Here is a 19907-nt window from a genome sequence, read left to right on the forward strand (position 1 = left end):
TTCCTTCCTTCCTTCCTTCCTTCCTTCCTTCCTTCCTTCCTTCCTTCCTTCCTTCCTTCTTTTCATTCTCAACCAGGCTGGCCTCAAACTTACAGAGATCCATCTGCCTCTGCCTCTGAGAGCTAGGATTAAAGGAGTATAATACCATACCTGGCTCAAATAGGATTTTTTTTTTTTTATTAAAAAACTCATAAACTCATTGCAAGTAGGGACCCATGCTTAGCGTTATTTAAATCTCTGCTATATCAGGTACATGATAAATAATCACACTGTGCTCCAGTCTGGGTGATATAGGTTATGTAGGAAAACTGGAAAATGTGAAATGTAAGGGTTCATGTGTGAGGAGAGCTATTCCCAAAACGTATTTCTCAGTGAAAATAAACATTGGTTGATCTGGGAAAAAGACATCATACCTTTATCACTCTGTCATTCTTAGAATTTTATAATAATTCTTAGTAAAAAAAAAAAATGTGCCTATGATAGCTTCTTTTCTCCAGGATTCTTCTGGATTATTTTTGTCTGACTTGGTTCCCTTTTAGCACTCTGGAGGCTGTCAGCTACATCAGATCTGGAGTTTCCTGTCTGGCAGAAGGAATGTTTGTAAATGACTGAGCACATTAAAATAGGCACAAAATGATTAAACTAGAACTGGGGCACTTATATGTAGGACAGACATTTGCTGGACAACCAATGTACCCCCAACATTATGATCATAGAAAAACTTAGTTACCAAAAAATTCCTCCATTCTGCACCCTCTTAAGACCCCAGGCACAGGGTGACAGCTATGAGGAGGAATTGTACCTTTAGTCAGTTGTGACCTCTCCTTGTCTAATGTAACTAACGTCTGTGTGAATGAAGCCAGGGAGAGCGAATTGGGGCAGTCGGGCTAACTATTCTAAATTTGGCCAGTAAGCCTCGGCTGGGGATTAGAGATGGAATTATGTGTAGAACAGTCCAGCTACCTGTTTAACTTTTCCCCCAACCCCACCCGCTACACACAAGGATCCCAATTGCTGCCATCTTGGTGAATTAAACTGGTTCTGTAAGGGAGGCCTCAGAACATCCTCTACACTTTCCTCTCCATTCAAACTTATTCTGATCTATCAGCCAGTCTCTTCTCACTCTGTGTCACTCTGTCTCTCCTCATCTTGTCCTCACCCTGCCCTTCTACATCACCAGTCACACATCTGACCCCAGTCCTGTGACCCACGTTCCACATGGTAACAGTTCGCTTAAGCATGAAAGTCAGGTTAATGCTCCTCATTGCACATAATGGTTTTCTTTATGATGCCTAAAATGAACATTCTAACTATTGACATGAAAAGGGGATTGTGTCATACTTTCTTAAAATTTATCTTCGTACACTCTCTGAGCTTAAAATGAAAATGAAACTGGCTTAAATAGCGCATTGGCAATAGTTTCTGACTGGTCAGTTGTGCATTACAAAACACACTCAGAATTCTCAGAGAAGTGTTTCTCAAAATCTGGGGAATCTGGAGTCTAACCATCTCTCTTCAAGCTCATGACATCCATGTGGAGTCCTCTGAGCTCAGATACTAGTGAATTGAATGAGTTCTCCCCAATCCTGCCAGGATCTTAGGATTTTTTAAAATATTCCTCCGTAAGTGTTTTGAATAAAGGACTCCTTTTATTCTTTCAGCCTTAATTTTGGCATCACCTCTTTAAACAGACCCTCTCTGGCAGCCTGATGTGAGCCCTCTGGCTCACTGTCCCATTCTTTACTCACCTGTGTTTTTTTCCTTTATAACACTCTCCTGTGTCTGCAGAGAATTGTGTACTTTTTACTTTTCATGAAATCAGGAACTTTGCCTGTTTTACTAGTAATTCTATTCACTGCTTGGAACAGAAAGAGGAACATATAAGAACTCAGATGAGCAATAAGAACTCAGTGAAGAGGAATATTTCAAGTCATGGATGTGGATGGTACTGAAAGCAGTGTCTAAACTAAGAATTAAGGCAAGAGGGTTTTATGTAGCTCAGGTTGGCCTTCAACTTGCTATACAGACAAGGTTGACCTTTAACTCCTGACTCACATGCCAAGTTCTAGACTGGCAGGAGTGTGTCAAAACACACAATGCAACTGCAGAGATCCCAGTGTTTAATGGTCTAATAGTGGCAGATTCCTGCATGACAGCCTTCAATTGAATAGCCACAGAAAGGGTAGACATGAGTAGTCTACAGAGAGAAGGAGAAAACTGTTGAAAAGGAGTAACAAAAGAAGTGAAAATATTCATGACATTTTTCAGACATCACACATCTAACCTGCACTGTTTGCTGCCTGGGAAAGCCTGACCCCTGCTGGACTGGAATCCATCTGCAACACTCTGCTGAGATGATAGTCCGAAGAAAATCAGAGTAAAAGAAAAATAAAACTCTGTAAATTATTTTAAAAGATCACACCACAATTTTATCACACCACAATTTGATCACAATGTGTGTGTAATTTGTCTGTAATTCTGTGTGCTGCATTCTAATAGTACTTTATTATTGGTTAAAGATTAGAAAATAAGTTCCATTCAAAAAGCAAACTCCTGGAATAGGGGACAACGTGGCTAACTCTCTTCTCATATTACGATGCAAATTCTGTACATGACAACTACCATCACACTGAGAATACTGTACATGGCAAATTCCATCACCTCAAGAACATCATACACTGCAACTCTGACCCTGCAGGCTGGGTGCCATCCTGATCTGTCCCTGAAAAGGTAATTGCAGTCGCCATTCTTTCATTCTGTCCCACTCCAGAGAGCATGTTTATGGTGCTAACCACCAATCTTAACTGCAACTGTGAGTGTGCAGAGGCCCTCCTTCTGAGGGTGGACCGAGAGTGCCGGGGGAGGCCTGTTTCCAAACAGGGCTTCTCTCTGTAACAGCTCTGGCTGTCCTCGGCTCACTTCGTCTCTGCCTCCTGAGAGCTGTGACATGTGCCACCAGATCTGGCTGAGGTGTTCCTTCTTAAAGCCTGAAAATTAAAGTATCAACATTTCACTATAGGTTTAATAGCCATAAAAATGTGTGAAACATTTGTAACTGTACTTATGTAAACTTCATGACAGAAAAAGAAGCACCAACAGAAATTATTATATCTGTCTGGAAATAAAGCATTTGTTTACAGCAGATGACAGGTGCTGAAATGTGGTGCCGGTTTGGACTATAAACACAGCTGATTATAACACACCTAAAGTTCTCTGAGTGATTTGCCTGACAGGATCATTTTACTAAATGTAGATACATGGTTTTCATTTTTACCATTTCTTTTGCTCAAACCATGTAACTTTCTTTGCATCTTCTCATTAATGAGTAGTAAACAGCATGACATTTCACTCTTTCAAATTTAGATTTGATAAAGGACTTCTTTCCCTTGATAATCCTTATGAAATACTGTAGCCCGCATGGTCGTCTCGCCAGCAAGAACGCACACGGACACCAGGATTCTTCTGCAGCAAGCGTTTATTCAGCAGTAATGAGAGGAAGACCCAGAGCCCCAAAATGGCGCTCCTTTTATACCCTAAATGGTGACGCGTTGGTTCCTGATTGGATGCAGCCCATCAGGCCATCTTACATCACTAAGTGAGCCAATCCCAGGCTCGAATTCAGCTTTAGCGCATGCGCATAGGCAGTTGTTTACGATCTCACACACCGGATGCCGGCGCCATCTTGTAATGGCGTTTGCTTCAGGCTCTTCACAAAATACTATGTAGCATGTTAAAAGTAATCGGGTGTATGATTTCTCATGACTATAAAGACATTTTAAATACTATAACAGTCCTGATTGCCACCCTCTGTCATTTGAATCAAGCATAGGTAATGATGACAGCCTTCTGTATTTGTTTTCTGGAAACTATTGATTGGGAACACAGAAGCAATTATAGTTTAGAGGGATTTATTAGGTCATTAGAAAGGAGTCATACCTATTTGCACATAATACATATGTGTATATCCACAAAATCATTTCTTAATAGTTCTCAAAAATATGCCTCATATATGTTAACTCACTTAGTCTCACCATCCTGTGACACAGGTCAAACTGTACTGAAAACAAAGCTACATCAGATACAATAATACACAACAGGCTTTAGAATCAAGCTTTTTAGAAAATTCTTTTGTGTTTGTTAAGACTTCTTTGGAATAAACTGTGATCTGCTTTAGAATGGGCTTCATAGGCTCTGAGGATATGTGGAATCTATATCTATAGGTGACACTAACATCCATTTGATCTATTGTACAGTTTTACTTTGAATTTTCTTTCTTTTGTTTTCAGTCAGGATGACTTACCTAACAAAGAAAACTTTCTTGCCCCATATTTTCAGAAATGTTATGATATGATTTTGATCTTTTCTTGTGGATTCTCAGTCTTGGTCTCTTAAAAGTGTCTAAAATTCTTGGAAATGATGTTTCATCCTCTTATTAGTTTATTATATTTTATTGACATCCAAACATAGCATTTTCTCAATATTTTCTATCTATGATAGTCTTTCTTGTTCAGCTCACCTATTGTCATGCTTTCTATCATGTTTGTGTTTTCTAGCTTCATTTTATTTTTAATTAAAATATGACTATACTATACCCTCCATTTCCTCCCTCTAACATCTCTCATAACTACATCCGACAATTTGCTCTCATATTATTGGCCTCTTTTCTTTTAATTAACTTATTTATTTTAATTTTTTATTGATTCTTTATTAGTTTCATGTCATTCACCCAGTCCCGCTCATTTCTCCATTTCCTCACATTCACCCTTTGCCCTTGCAACTTCCTCCCCAAATAAAAACCCCACAAACTTACAAACAATAACAATAACAAAAAGCATAGACAATATCTTATCGTGGAAGCTGTAGTGTGTCACAGTGAGTCCAACAGTCTAGCCCTCTGTCCACACGCTTGCCCTTTCAAATGTTCATTGCAATGATTTCATGGTCTGGTTTGAGGTTTCTGGCTTCTGTGACACCATCAACATCGCATCTTCTCTGGGACTCCTCTCAGCTATCCTGTTGTTGCCTTGTGTCATAGAGATCCCTGCAGCTTTGGATCAGCAGGACTGGGCTTTCATATGGATTTGGTGTGAGCCAACTCAGAGCCTTGGACCTGGACCTGGGTGGTAGCCTGGTAGCTGAGCTTGTCCGCCCTTGGCTCTCCCTTATCTGAACGACCAGGACCAGTCCTCCAGCACTGCTCTGGCTAGACTGGAGGCACGGAACCCACTCTCCCAAGTGCTGCAGACTGCTAGGTGCTGGGACAGCATTCCAGCTCCCTGGGGCTGGCTCACCTGTGCCTTCACGATCAGTACCAACTCCACTGTGTTGCCTAGGCAAGGCTCAGAGCCCACTCTCCCAATGCTAAAGGTAGCAAGAGGCAAAGGCAGGCACAGCTCTTGCCCTCAGGCCAGCTCACCAGTACCCCGTCCACCGGAGCCAGCTCTACTGAGCTTCCAGGGGAAGTGCAGGGCCCGCTCTCCCAAATGCTGCAGCTGAGGAACAATAGGGCCAGCTCATCGGCTCTTGTGACCCCAGGGCCAACTCTTCCAACTGCTGCAGGTGGTGAGGGACTGGGACGGGGAGACCCCTGCACCCAGGCTACCTCGTGACAAGAGTCAGCTTTCCCACACTCACACCCTCCGGCCTATTCATCCACACCCTTGCCACCAGTGCCAGCTCTGCTGTGCTGCCCCAGAGAGCCTTAGTCAGTGAGCGGCAAGGCCATCCCTGGTCATGCCTGCACAGTCCCTGGACATCCAATGGTCCCAGGTAACTTCCCCAACCAGGGATGTTTCCAGTGGTAATATGAGCCAAAGACATCAACACCAACCTCTTCCGCTGCGTAGCCATGGACCTAGACTTGGTCCCCAGCAGCACCATGGCCCCCGGGGCAGGGCCATCCACTCACCGCTGTCTACTTCTCTCCACTCCGAGTCTCCGGTTCCATCTCTCTTCATAATGCCCAAGCTGCTCCACTTCTTGTTCTCTCTCATCTGACTACCACATACTTGCACACTGTGGTGGCGCCCTCTTCAGGCTGGCCATGCCACTGCATGGCATCCTCAATCCATACTGCATGGTGTGGCAGGAAGCAGGCATCTGTGATCCACCTGTGCCGTGTGCTGGAGAGCAGGACTGTGAACGGCATGGTGGTCCGCAGATCTCTGTCTGTCTTGCTCCTTCTGAACTGCCCGAATTTGATATGACTTGATTTGATTTTTTTTTATGGGTCCTAGTCATAAAACAGGTTTGGCTGCCAAGCCAGGAATCAAAGGATGAACTAAAGACTGCCATCTGCTCTGCTCCTGACTGATAAGACCACCACCACCACCAACGTGTCTCTTTGCCCACTGCTAGGGAGGATGGCCTCTTTCTTTAATCACTGTTGTTACATGTGTAGTAACACACACACACACACACACACACACACACACACACACACACAACCTGCTAAGTTCATTTAGTATTGCTTGTATGTATAAGTATTTAGGGATGATCAATTGGTATTTTAAAAACCAATTAAAACCTCCTCTCTGTGGAAGACTAATTTCTCCTCTCTCAGCAGTTGTTAATTGCCTGTACCTCTTCATCTCTATGGAATTCCCTCCATTCGTGTTAGCATGTCAACCAGTCTTGACATTATTTGGGTCTTTTTTATACAGCCATATTGCTGAGATTTCATGGATGTAGCCTCCCTGTCATAGCTATAAGACACATATCCAAATGCCAGGAAGGAAAGGTTATTCAATCAATCAAGTCCCTCATTCCCAAGTCCCAGCTTCAGGGAAAGCATTGGCTTTGTTTAGGGTAGGGATCTCTGGTTCACAAGAGACTACAAGAGGCCATCTTCAGGGTCAAGTGTTTTCCTATTCCACGGTCAATTCCAGCCACAAGAATGCATAACATGCATCTGAATTCCATGGGCTTGCACATTTGAACAGTGGTGCTTCTGAGACTTTAGTCCTTATTTTTTACAGATGTATTTCTATTGGTCATGGTCAGGAAAGTGTTACCCTCGTTGATCTTTACATTCTGGTTGAGGCATGATTTCAGTATACAGTGTAAGTTTTTCTCAGCTTAGTCTTGTTAGCTCCTTGAATGACTTGGTTTCCAAAATATAAAATAGAATACCTAATAGGCTATTTAGACAGCATTTTTGTATGCACAAGAGGGTTAGTTTTTAAGTTCCAATAGAATTCCTGTCCCACTCCATTTTCCTGGATTCAGCAAGCAAAGCTATTGCTTATGACCAAAGGTGTCATCTTTTTCCTAGAGAAAATCTTTTAGCTGCTCACTTGGAAAATGCATGGAATCAGCACAATAGGCTTTCTCAGTATTTGTTGCTGGCTAGCAGCAGAGTTACTGCCCTGAGAGAACTTAAGTGCTGTCCCTGGATGAAGGACTCTGGCCCCTTAGAGTGCTGAAAGCTTCAAAGTCAGCACTTTCCATCACTGCAGTCAGTCAAAGAAGGTCCAAAGGGCTTCTACTTTACCTAACGAACTGTTTGTCATATTTTGCCACACTTGGTTTTATATTTTAAGCTTGTATTTTCAAGTAATGTGGTTTAAAATTTTATTTTCATTTTTAACTTTACGTAATGAGTTATTTCTACAAGAGCATAAACCTGATTTATGAGCTACATGAGGCGCTCTTTTGCTGTTAAGTTCTGTGGCTCTCCGTTGGATCAGAGCTGGCTGAGCAAAACACAGCTAGTAATTTGGCTGTTTCTCGTTCTTCACTGTTTTGGTCTTGTGGCTGTCTCACTGTTTAGAGTTTCAAAAGCTCTCTGCAAGTGAAAGAGAAATCATGTTTCCTTTCAAAACCCCTAAGCATATAGAGATTGTGGCATTGTTTTGATGTGACCCTCTCTATTATCCACAGTCGTTTGACAAACGTTCGCATGACAATTTTTATTGCTTTTTTTTTGTTTCTTTTTTAATTTGAAGATTTTGGATCATCATTGAATTGTTGTAAGTATAGTTAATTGTTTTTAAAATCTCTTTACTGTCCTCTTTTTAATTTCAAATAAATCCTCCATACATTCCTCCATGCTTTTCCTGGTCCTTTTTTTTTTTTTTTTTTTTCATCTCTATGTGTATGTTGTTTTGTTTTTTAACTTCAAGTATCATAAGAAAACTTACACATTAGCCTCTCTATATTTCTTTCAACTTTTCATTGGAGCTTTATGTGGATAATAGCTGGAATGAAGAATAAAATAAATAGTATATTTTTTCTTTCTACATATTCTCTTTTGGAATTTTCATGAGACATACCTAAGTCAGGCTTTACTTTGGATTTGTCCTCTAGGAATTCAAATCAGCATCTTAGACCTTCTTTGAAAAAAACTAAACTTAGAGAATATCTTTCTTTTTATCAAATTCTGTCCTCATCTCTCTCCTTCTCACAGTCTTCAGATTTTCGTTACTGTTCTTTGAACAGCCTGCTCTGCATCAGATGTCCTTATGGCTTTTAGTTTATTGGATGTCCTTTGAGAATGCCCCGTGTGCTGGTGCACACTCTATTCAGGGCTGCATGCACACATTGTGCTACTGTTCTAATTAAATATTCATCATGTTTGATAACTTTCTAATCCCACCCTGGCATCTATGAATCCATTAACTATTCTATTTAGTGGAGTTTGCTGTGTGTAGTCCCTATTTATTTTCTAAGGTTATTGGTTTTGCTTGTTCGTCTTTGTGCTAAGAAACAGACACTGTTATTCTAGCATCCAGACTCGACTGTTGGACTTAGGAACACCTTCTGTTGACTCTCTCTTTTATATGGCTTCCTTGCCCCCACTGTATGAATCTTCCATACATATTTAACCATTTCTTATCAAAAAATTTATTTCTATATCATTCTGAAGGTATTCTTCCTTTGTGGACACAATCTATTATGCTGTGATTTAAAAGCTGCTCTCAGCAAAGCGCCAGGCTCTCTAATGGGTTCATGTCACAAGAAGCACAGGACTGTATAGTCCATTATACAACATACAAAAACATGGTTTTTATAGATACACACATACCATGAAATAAATATTTCATAAATACATGCATATTACCCGACACTCTGCTTTGTCTAAGACAAAACTCTATGCAGCTAGCTTATGGAATAATCTGGTTTAAGACCCCACAGAAAGCTTATGTTTTATTTTTTAAATGCCTGCCATTATAGATGATTGTGATATGCTTATGTTGGGTTTCTTAATGAATTATTATGACTAGTTTATTTTCCTTTATGCTAAATCTCAGACTGCTTTTGTTGGTTTATTGGGAACCACATTTTTCTTACCATGTGCTACTTCAAATAGGATTATTTTAAATTTGCTGTTGGTACACAGAAGTGTGTTTTCTACTTAGTGGAATATTAAATTAATTTACTATAAATTGTAAAAATAAGATGAACTTAATTATATTGCTTGATTCTTAAAATTTTATCTAGAATATTTTGTGTTTACAGCATATTAGATGATAATAACAGTCTCATGTTTTATATTTATATATTCATGATTTATTATTTATTTCTGTCTTTCTATACATGATTCAATTTATTTGCTTATATCTTATCATATACTACTCAAAGTAATAGAACTAGATCTGAGTCTTTGTGCTCAGTACAAACACTTAAGTAACATAAGAGCAGTCTTGGATTTTTGTCTTAAAATAACAAAATGCAGGCTCTAATTTAGTTCTGATTAATTTCATCATATAGTGTTTCTTTAAATATCCTTGGGTAAAGCAAAAAAATGTTCATTTTCTTTTCTGTATGGATATTAAAAATTAGTTGATAAATACTTTTCAAAGTATCTAAATGATAATCGGCCAAAATATGTTAAAGTGTAAAAAATATTTTTACAAAAATATTACTAACAATGAGTATTTTTTCTGCCAATAATGATTTCTCACTCAGGAACTGGTGTGCTCACGTACATACCAGATTATCCCCGACACCGATATTGGACACTCATAGCTCTTATTTACCAAATGGAAGAGGATCCTGTGGCTGGCCCGGTGGACTCTGTTCCCAGAGGTATGCAATATTTTCTGAAAATAAACACTTTGCATGACTGGAAATATATATGGATAGTAATCCATATATGGCTGGGTGGAGGGTCCTTTTAGTATATTAGACACATGACCTTTAGGAAGTAAAAGTGTGTTTTTGTGTTGTTTATTTGCTTTGGAAATCATGTGAACTAATGTGGTTGTGTTCGTAGCTTACTGCCTGGTATCATGTGCTTAGGGAGTGTTAATCTTCTTGTTCTATAGTAACTTATACCACTTTTGTAACCTAGTCAACAAACTCTTGGCCAAGATCCTTATGATATACATAGATATTTAAAAGGTTTAGTAAAAGGTGAAAGATTTATACGATCTGAAGAGAAACATGGTAGAGCAGCCTTGCCAGGCCGCAGAGGAAGACAATGGAGACAGTCCTGAGGAGACCTGATAGGCTAGGGTCAGATGGAAAAAGAGAAGGACTTCACCTACCGGTGGACTAGGGGAGGGACATGGGGGAGAAGAGGGAGGGACAGTGGGATGGGGAGATGAGGGAGGGGGACACAGCCAGGATACAAATTGAATAAATTGTAATAAATAATAATAATAATAATAATAATAATAATAATAATAATAAATTTACTATTTTTTTTTGTTCTAGCTGAGAAAGAAGTCCATATATAACTTGGCTTATATTTAAAATATAAAAATCCATTACCTGCTTTGTATTTGGGGAAGCAGCTCTTCTTTTGTCTCTTAGTGACTATGTTGTTCATTACATATGTGAATATTTTATATTATTATACATTATATATAATGTATAATAGTATATATATATACACACACACATATATCATTGTCATAAAATGTAAGGCTGAGTGCTTGATAAATTATCTGAATCCATATGGTGACTGTAGCTTGACTAGAGATTTCATAAAGTGCCTATCATAAAAACTAGCATTGCTGTGGAAGACAGGAGAGTAATATGACCCAAATTATCATACAAATAACTCAGAAAATGAAGCTGATACATCAGCAATGTGGAACAGTGCACAGTAAGGACACATAAAATCCACGTGTTTCAGAGTCCCTTGAGGACTAGGATTCATGGTCCAGAGAACTAAGTACATCTTAGGGATTTGAGAAAAAGCTGTGGTTCTGCTTTCAGCCATTAGTCTATGTGACAATTTTCTTGTAAAGGAAGGCACAAAGAACATATTGTTAATTCTTCAGTAATGAAAACATTACCACAGTAACCCTAGTAATCATATACTAGGTTCAAGGTAAGCTCGTCTTCTGCTCTTTACTCTTTTCTAAACCCAGCTGTTTTAGTCTTATTCTTCTTTCTTGTCATTTGTACCCATGAGTGGGTCCTTTCATTCATCCATGGTTTCAGTATTTATACAATAATTGTCTGCTTTTTCTTTATCTTATCAACACCATGTGCAACAGACATTTGATTTGCCAGATCAGGAACATTGATACTCAACCATGATTCGATAAAGTTCTAAATTCTGGAGTCAATCCCACAAACTAAATAAAACCATTTTCATTTCTTACTTCACTAGTTGTGCTAGAGATGGTGTTTCCTCCAACAGAATTGCTTATTGAATATAATTCATTGAAATGGATGTAGATGAATGACTTTGCATACTTTTAGGGCTGGAAAGAATCTTGTAGCTTATTCTGCTATTAAGGAGCAACCCCTGACATACTGACCTATCTGTCATGTTACGGCAGAAGCTGAAAATCAAGTAATGCACTTCTTTTCTGCACAACTCTTGAATAGGTCACAAGGGTTGACTGTGACAAATTTCTGGAGCATAGCCCCCGCTCAAATAAGCCAGGTTAAAATTCCAGTTCCATCAATTTTACATATGGACATTTAAATGAGTTTTATTTATCTCTCTATTATTTATGTAGATCAGTAGATCAGAGTAATAATATCATTATTATAGATGTAACATGATAATTAAGTAGGATTATGTCTACCTGTATCATACACCTGTTTGGTAAATATCATCTGTTCAGTGGAGTCTCATGGTTAATGATAGTATAGTATACTTATAACTTAGATCCACATATATGAAGAGCCTACAACTGAGTGCCATTCATGAATTATTTCAGTTGTTTAGTTCAAGTGTTGTAACTTTGCATCTTGAAAAATTGAAAGATAAAGGTTGAAATGACAGAAGTTATTCTATTTTCAATTTGTTCACCAATATAACTTATTTCACGTGGCTTGATTTATTTACTGGAAATGGAACTCTTTTTAGCTATAGTCATTTAGGAAGTGTTAGGACAGGAAGTAGATAAAATATTCTAATATCATTCTTTAAATATGGAATTAAAGTAAGTTCTTCGTTGATATGGCTAGAAAATATTATGCAAAGAAAAACTTTCATATCTTTAGAAAATGCAATGATAGTTATTAAATTAAAATGCTAGTTTATTAAATAAAACCACTCATGCTTTTTTGTTGTATATTCAAAGAAATCCTGTTGGCTATTTTGAATATAATACTGATGATAGGTTTATGATTTTATAGTAGTACCAAAACTAAATGGTTATTGCATTCCAGGTATTATTCTAAGTACTTTATAAGACCTGAGTCTATCTTAACGTGAATCACATAATTGTGTTGTTCTTCTCTCCAGATCTCAGAAGATGTCCAATGCTGTCTATAGGATGCAACATAAGATAGTCACCTCATTAGAATGGAGATGCTGTCCTGGATACATAGGGCCAAACTGTCAGCTCAGAGGTGTGTGCCAGTATTAACATCATAATAACGGACTCTGAGAAACAAGTAATTGAATGGATCAATTGTGAACCAAGGAAAATTAGTAGGAAGCCAGACAATGGGTGTCTTGTTGTTTTAAAGCTTCCTTAGTAGGAATCACCCACAATCTTGTAACCTGCCTTTTCATTGTTATTTTAGTCTTCATGTTGGTTTTAAGAAATGAGTAAGAAGATCTTGCTTTATTACTTAACTAAGGTTGCAAAGACATGCCTTCATGAGGTTTCATTATAAATTCATACTTTAAAAATGTGATTAGAAGTAACCCATATAAAACAATTACACAGGCCTTTGGTTTGTTTCAGTGCAGCTATGTGATATGAGGGGGCTGTGAATGAGAGTTCATGTTAGAGAATATGTTATGCATCTACAAATAATTAGGGTGGATTTTTTCACCTTAAAGGAGCCATTATTTTTTAAGCTGAGATTTTAAGAATTTTCTGGTGGAAGGCTGATTACACAGTCACCTGCTATGGCCTAACATCTATACAACTATTATTTTGCTTTTGGCTTTAAACAGGTTTTCTTTGAAAAAATAAGATGTGGCATCTGCATTCATATTTAAAATGAATGAATATTACAAGAAAGGCCATTAGCAGTGCTGGGGAATTCAAGCAACAGTGTAGGAGTTTGTGATTAAAAATTAATGTAACTGTGGAGAAACCATTATGAGTCACATTAAGAAACAGAAAATCATATAAGGGAGCTCTAAGAATCGTACAGTTTAGTCAGGGATGTCATCCATGGCTGGCCAGCCCATGCAGTGAGGATCTGTGGGCAAATCTTCCACGCTGCTTTTTTCTCTGGGGCTGCTTTAAATTTCACAGATAACGTAAAATTCAACACATTTTCAGATGGTAACATGAATGCTTTACCTCTTACAGAAAATATTACCCACACTAAAAATATTTGGAAATAAGGTGATGCAAAATATTTGAAGAACATCCGAATATGGTATTGCCTTCAAAGAATTTGTTTTTATGAGATGTGTGAATATATTCACAGTGTTACAGTGCATTTGGTTCTTTCTCACATTTTTTATGTTGTTTAAAAATCTTGACAATATCTGGAATTCTGTTTTAGGTCTTTATGAAAGATATTCTTCTTTCATGAAAGACATTTTGAGAATATTAATCCTATGATTATTTCTTAAGGATTAAAATATTGGCTTGCAGTGTCTTCTCAGAAATGTAGGCTGTCATTACACACTCCATTGAACAGAGTGGCTGACTGCAGGTGGCAGGGAGCAAGGCAATATGTCAAAGCATGTCCCAGGCCCCACTGCTGAGAGCCGTGCATGCCCCACATTCAGCCTTCTGTGCTTGCTAATCGGTTCTTAATCATTATGGCAGACTGCATACATGTAGATGGAAAAAGAGCGACAGAACTCCAGGATGGTAAAGATAAACAAGAAACAAAATTAAGTGATAATTTGAATATTTGTTATGTACTGCCATTCTGTTCTTATGCAGATTACCAATTGTTTATGCTATCTCAAATTCTTCCTAGAAGCCACCTATGGGTATCTTTAATATTAAATTTGCAGTTTGCTGTTTCAGTATATGTCAGGGGAGAAAAGTCTCAGAAAAGCTTCAGTGATGACCTCCTGTCATAGTCACCTCATTAAAGCTACACAAAAGGCCAGTGTCTTCTGATTATGATGTTATGGGGAGGCATCTTTCCTACGGAAATATATGTGAAAATAAGCTAGGATGACAGGTTTGCCAATTATTTCTAATTGTCATATAGTCAATTCTAATGTAGATTTGATTCCAAAAGAATGTCATGTTGCTCAGACAGAATCCCAGCCATTGTCAATTACTTATATTGTAGTATACCAAGTACTTTAATTTTTTATAAGTGTAATTGTTACTGGTAGCATCGAGAGCCACTGCTTCATGCTACCCCAAACCATTCTCCATGAGCTCTCTCCTGGTTTATTTTTTCCTCCACATTTTCCCATTCTGATACTGACCTAATAACCCCTCAAGCTGTATCTCCACCATGGCGCTTAATAAATGTGCCACCAGCCTTTCATTCATATACAGCGCATTAAATTGTCGCTGTAAGAATATAGTTTGACAGTGTTGCCTTTGAAGTATCATGTGGCAGCCTGCCTCAAATGGAGCAAGAATGATCAGTCTGGCTGACCCACTCTTTAAACTTCTGCTGGTACTGTTAGAGTTTGGTAGACGCCTGATTGTATAAGTGCAACAGAAATTTTTTCAGGACTTGTCCTTCAAATTATCATGGGATTATTTATTCATAGAAAAATGTGTAAAGTACCACATACATTTCATAAACCTCCCCTTCTCAAATTAGTTTCATCTCCAGAAACAAAATGTAATTTCATACTGTAAATATAATCTCTTTTGAATTTGAATTTGCAGTAAAGAAATGGTATTATAAAGAAAACATGATAAATATCACTAATTGTGCTGGCAGCTGGACTGTTTTACCCTTCCCTAAGAGTATACACCTCGTCCCAGCTCTTCTTCCTCTCCCTTCTGAAACCCATCCTTTGGGTGTTAGCAATGATGCTGCTCATCAGTCCTGTGGGTGTTTCTTTCTGCCTCCTATTCCAATGTGCTCGTCTGCAATGCATGTACGTGAGCACAAATAATCAGAACACATGAGACCTAGTCATAGCTAACCTGCTGAAATAGTATGGTATCAAAAAGAATCCTTTTGTTGTTGTTGTTGTTGTTGCCATGTGACTAGAACTTTGGGAAAGAAAGAATCAAAGAAACAAACATTAGCTCAAATATCAAAGCAGTTAGTTTTCACTTGGTTAGAGCTTTTGGTCATGTTCACAAATCTTTCATTTTCTTTCTAGGAGAAAACTTATTTTATTTTGCAATTCCATATTAGAGAAAAAAATTAAAGTCTGCAGTAACATACCACTTTAGCCTCTGACATAGAATTTGCAATTACGTTCCTCTCCAGTAGATGTCTCTAAAATATTCTCAAGTGAGACAAAGAAATTCTGATGTGCTATTATATAACAAAAGAAAGTAATTTATGTTCAATTGATATTAGATTAGAGAGGATCCTTTCACAAATTTGTTAAACGTTACAGCCTATACAAGTTTTTTGAAAACAGAAAAAAATTCTATAAAATTACATTTTAAAATATCACAGATATTATGAATACTGAAAATATATGTGCAAATATGGATTGGAATAAACTAATCTCTTGTGGTACATGATAAACACATAACAAGTATTTTATTTTCCAAATTTGAGAATATTCAACCAGTTACAAAACAACTGCTTGAACTTGCATTTTAAATACAAGGTTTCTGTTTGGAGATTATTTTCAAATGCATTCCAAATTCATCATGCTGAAATTTATCCTATTTAAGAGAGAAAAAAATATATGTTTCTTTTATTTTCATAAAACTGGTTCTTCCCAGTATTGTTTAATGAGCATCTTGCTCCATAACATTGTGTAGCCTCCGGCTAAAGGACAGCGGCTCTCGGAGTCTTTTGTATGCCACACTGCCTACTTCTCCTTACCTAGTGCACCTTCAGGAGCACACTGGACATTTCACCTGGCTTGTTTACCTGATGCTGCAAGATCAGCGAGAAGTCTGTCTTGTCAAGTCACACAAAAGGCTTCTGGCAAAAAGCAGGAAAGAGGGAGCATCCTCATTACTGAGTTACCACTAATGACTTCCTCCATATGGCTCAAAGGGCTTATGAAGAAACATCATTTAAAAATTTGCAAATAAAACCTGTCTAATTAAAGAGTGAAAAAATACCTAATAGGAAAGCTGTTACTCTGGACACATCCTGAGCCTGCCTTGAGTCCTTGCTGGCCAGTGTCAGAGTTTGCATTGCAGGAAAAAAACATAAGACCAAATAATAATAACAATAATAATAATAATAAATCCTAGGTTGCTTTTTAAAACAAGTACACAGTCTTTACAGTCTATTGGCTTAAGTCAGTGGTTCTCTGTAGCATCTGTCAAATAAAGAGGACAAGAAAAAGACCCAGAAATCTGTACTCCATGGAAGCAAATGTTCTGTGTTTGTGTGAAAGGAAAGATATATTACCAGGAAAACCTCAGCAGTCCTTGTGGAAGGGTATGCATCTGTGGAGACAGAAAGATTTCTAAATGAAAGAATAAAGGAACATTGATCACCCAGTCTCCTCATCAACAGGAGAGTAACAGGCTGTCTGTCAGAGATCTTATCGGAGCTCTGCAGCTGCTGATCAAAATTCTAGATGATAAATTGGGATGAATGGAAGTATTGAACTCTAGTTGACAAACACAGCCAGGAAAAGATAACACAAACTATTGAATTTATAAAACAGGCATTTCAATTTCTTAACAACCTTGGCAGGGACCTCAGCAAATGAGTTCCAGGGCAGAGAGGTTCATGCGACAGCCAGATCCTAAGGATCATTTTGTGGTGTTAACTGTCCTGCAATTTCAAGGACAGTTTTCTCACCTAGTTCATATGGGCATGCACATGTATAAGAACATTTGAAATTTATCACTCGATTGTATTTTTTGTTCATGTCAGTCTTTATAAAAGTTCACCAAAATGTGGAAAAAGTTTCAACTCTCCATGGTAGAGATCTTAATCGTCAAAGAGTAGGATGGTTTAAGAAACTAAAGAATTTTGTTTGGCATTTCTGTGTATTTTTTCTTGTTCTAAGGCTTGAGATAAGGTGCCCACTTGGTCAGGCTTGGGACAAGTGTCGTCTGTTTTACTGGCCCTGACAGATTTCTTTTCTCATCCATTTGTTACTAACTGAGAAATGTTTGTCCTCACGCTTCCCAGTTCTTGTTTCAAGACTTCTGATTTCTGTAGCCTATCACTCTCTATTTCTTTGTTTATAAAGCAAAAATCTTTTCAGGATTCATGAATGATATTTTATGACTGTTTTTACTCTAACATCAATAGAAAATTAGACTTTAATGATCAGCATTATTTTCCTCTCTGTTCCTCAGTTTACCTCATGGCTGGGTTTCTTCCTGAATACTTAGGGTTGGTTTAAACTGAGTAGTACAGGCACAACTATGATGCTAGAGAAAACCCTCCCACACAAATCTCAAATAGCCCCCCAATAGCATATATGTGACAGTTTGAATAATAATGGCCGTAATAGACTCATATATTTGTACCAGGGACTGGAACTCTTTGAAAAGAAGAGTAAAAGATCAGGAACTGTGATCTTGTTAGGTTAAATCTGTCACTGAGACACCAGGCCCAGTCTTTCTCTCCCTGTATCTCTCTCTGTGTCTGTCTGTCTCTCTCTGTCTCCCTCTCTCTGTGTCTGGAAACCGGAATGTAAAGCTCTCAGCTACTTCTCCAGCACCGTATGTGACACCATGCTCCCTACCATGATGATGATAGGCTGACCTCTGAAACCATAAGCAAGCTTCTACTCTCCTTTTCTAAGAGTTGCCTTGAAGCTAGATGTGGTGGCATGTCTTTAATCTCAGCAGTCAGGGAAGCAGAGGCAGGTGGACCTCTGTGAGTCTGAGGCCAGCCTGGTCTACAAAGAGGCTACACAAAGAAACCCTGTCTCAAAAAACAAAACCAAACAAACATACAAACAGAACAAACAAAGAGTTGCCTTGGTCATAGCGTTTGTTCACAGCATTAGAATAGTGACTAAGACGGTGTTCATGTATGACTTATGTGTGTTTGTAGCAGAGCTAAGACTCCCACTTCCCAGTCCTAGCAAGATGATACGTGAAAAGTAATGTTACAACCTCCTCATTAAAGTATATGGCATGCCATATTTTATAAGGAATAAAATCGTCAGCTTTGATTTTATTAGAATGTAATAACAGTGTTTGAAACAAAGTTTCACTGTGTAAACAGAAGCTTTCGCAAAGTATACTGAGATTGTGAATACCAGAACTGTGAGAAGGGATGATAACTTTCGACCATTTGCCCACTCTTTCAGTAATATCAGTATGTAAGCTACAGTAGCAATGAATTACTGATTTTCTTAACACATGTATCAGCCACAAGAAATATAGAGTCACATGCCAAATCACAGAATCATAATCATAAGCCACTCACACTCTCATAATCACTAATGGCTTGTTGATGGGTCACTGCAGGCTATTTCTTTGGTCATAGATGACACCAACAAAAAGTCCCTCTCAGAGAAATGATTAAACATAGGAAACTGCTGTGACTTTCTCTGCAGAGTTCCCACTCAGATCCAGAGCCATTTGGTGACACAAGCTCTCTGTACGTCTGTAATGTCTGTTAATATCAATGCTCTTGAGGTCCTGCTCTGCTTGGCTGTGCTTTTAAATACTGTCCCTCTTCCTCGACAGCTAAATCATAGAAATTCCTAGAGCAATTCCAAATGCAGCTCCTTCTTAGAGCTTTGTAGGCACCATTTGATTATATTTGGGGCAACATTAATGAAGGAATATTTATTAATTTTGTAATTTTTTACATACATTTCATTTATTTAAAAAGATATAGTTTTCTCAAGAAAATGATCATATTATATTTGGTTTCACATAATATATGTGTAAATATTTCAAATAATGTGTTTCATCTGTTTCATATATAGGTGCTTTCATATCATGTATATGTGAAATTATTTATGAGCAAAATAATTAACAAAATGCCTTTTTAACCTTGGCTCCAAAGGTTGCTACTGAAGCTCAAGCAATCGTCTAGTGTTTCCTGTTTGAATCTGCAGCACATGCTCCCTCTGCCTTTCTGTCCCTCTTCTGTGTTGTTTACACTCTCACGTGTTTGCCACAATACAGGAAGTGTGGTGTTTATTTGGAAACCCCACACCACCGTGCTTAGGTCTTGGTAATACCACACTCATCTGTGTCCGTCTAATGTCTGTATATGGTGACTGACGGCGGCAGGACTGTACTTGAAGCAGTGTTCCAGGCTGATTTTTTTATTCTTGCTCTATTGCTCTATTTGTCTGGAAAAATTCAGTGTATTTTCTTTTTCTTTGTTTTCCAACAGTGGTGTTTTGTTGTTGTTGTTATTGCAGTTGTTAGTAATAGATTTCCTCTTTAGATAAGGCAGGTCTGTAACTCTTAGCAATCCTCCTGCCTCATCCTCTTAAGCGTTGGGCTTACAGCTGTATACCTGGCTTGGCT

General features: G+C 38.1%; 1 protein-coding gene across 1 annotated transcript in view; it reads left to right on the plus strand.

Annotated features, from left to right (window-relative positions):
- The window catches only part of Mmrn1 (multimerin 1), a 57565-nt gene that overhangs the window by 3057 nt on the left and 34601 nt on the right, over positions 1-19907 (plus strand). Inside the window, exons 2-3 of the mRNA XM_055612862.1 lie at positions 9910-10029; positions 12656-12762. Of these exons, the coding sequence (XP_055468837.1) occupies positions 9910-10029; positions 12656-12762 (227 nt within the window). The remainder of the gene's footprint in view (positions 1-9909; positions 10030-12655; positions 12763-19907) is intronic.

This window comes from Psammomys obesus, unplaced genomic scaffold (assembly GCF_907164565.1).
Source record: "Psammomys obesus unplaced genomic scaffold, mPsaObe1.curated_primary_1811, whole genome shotgun sequence".
In the NCBI taxonomy this organism is placed as follows: Eukaryota; Metazoa; Chordata; class Mammalia; order Rodentia; family Muridae; genus Psammomys; species Psammomys obesus.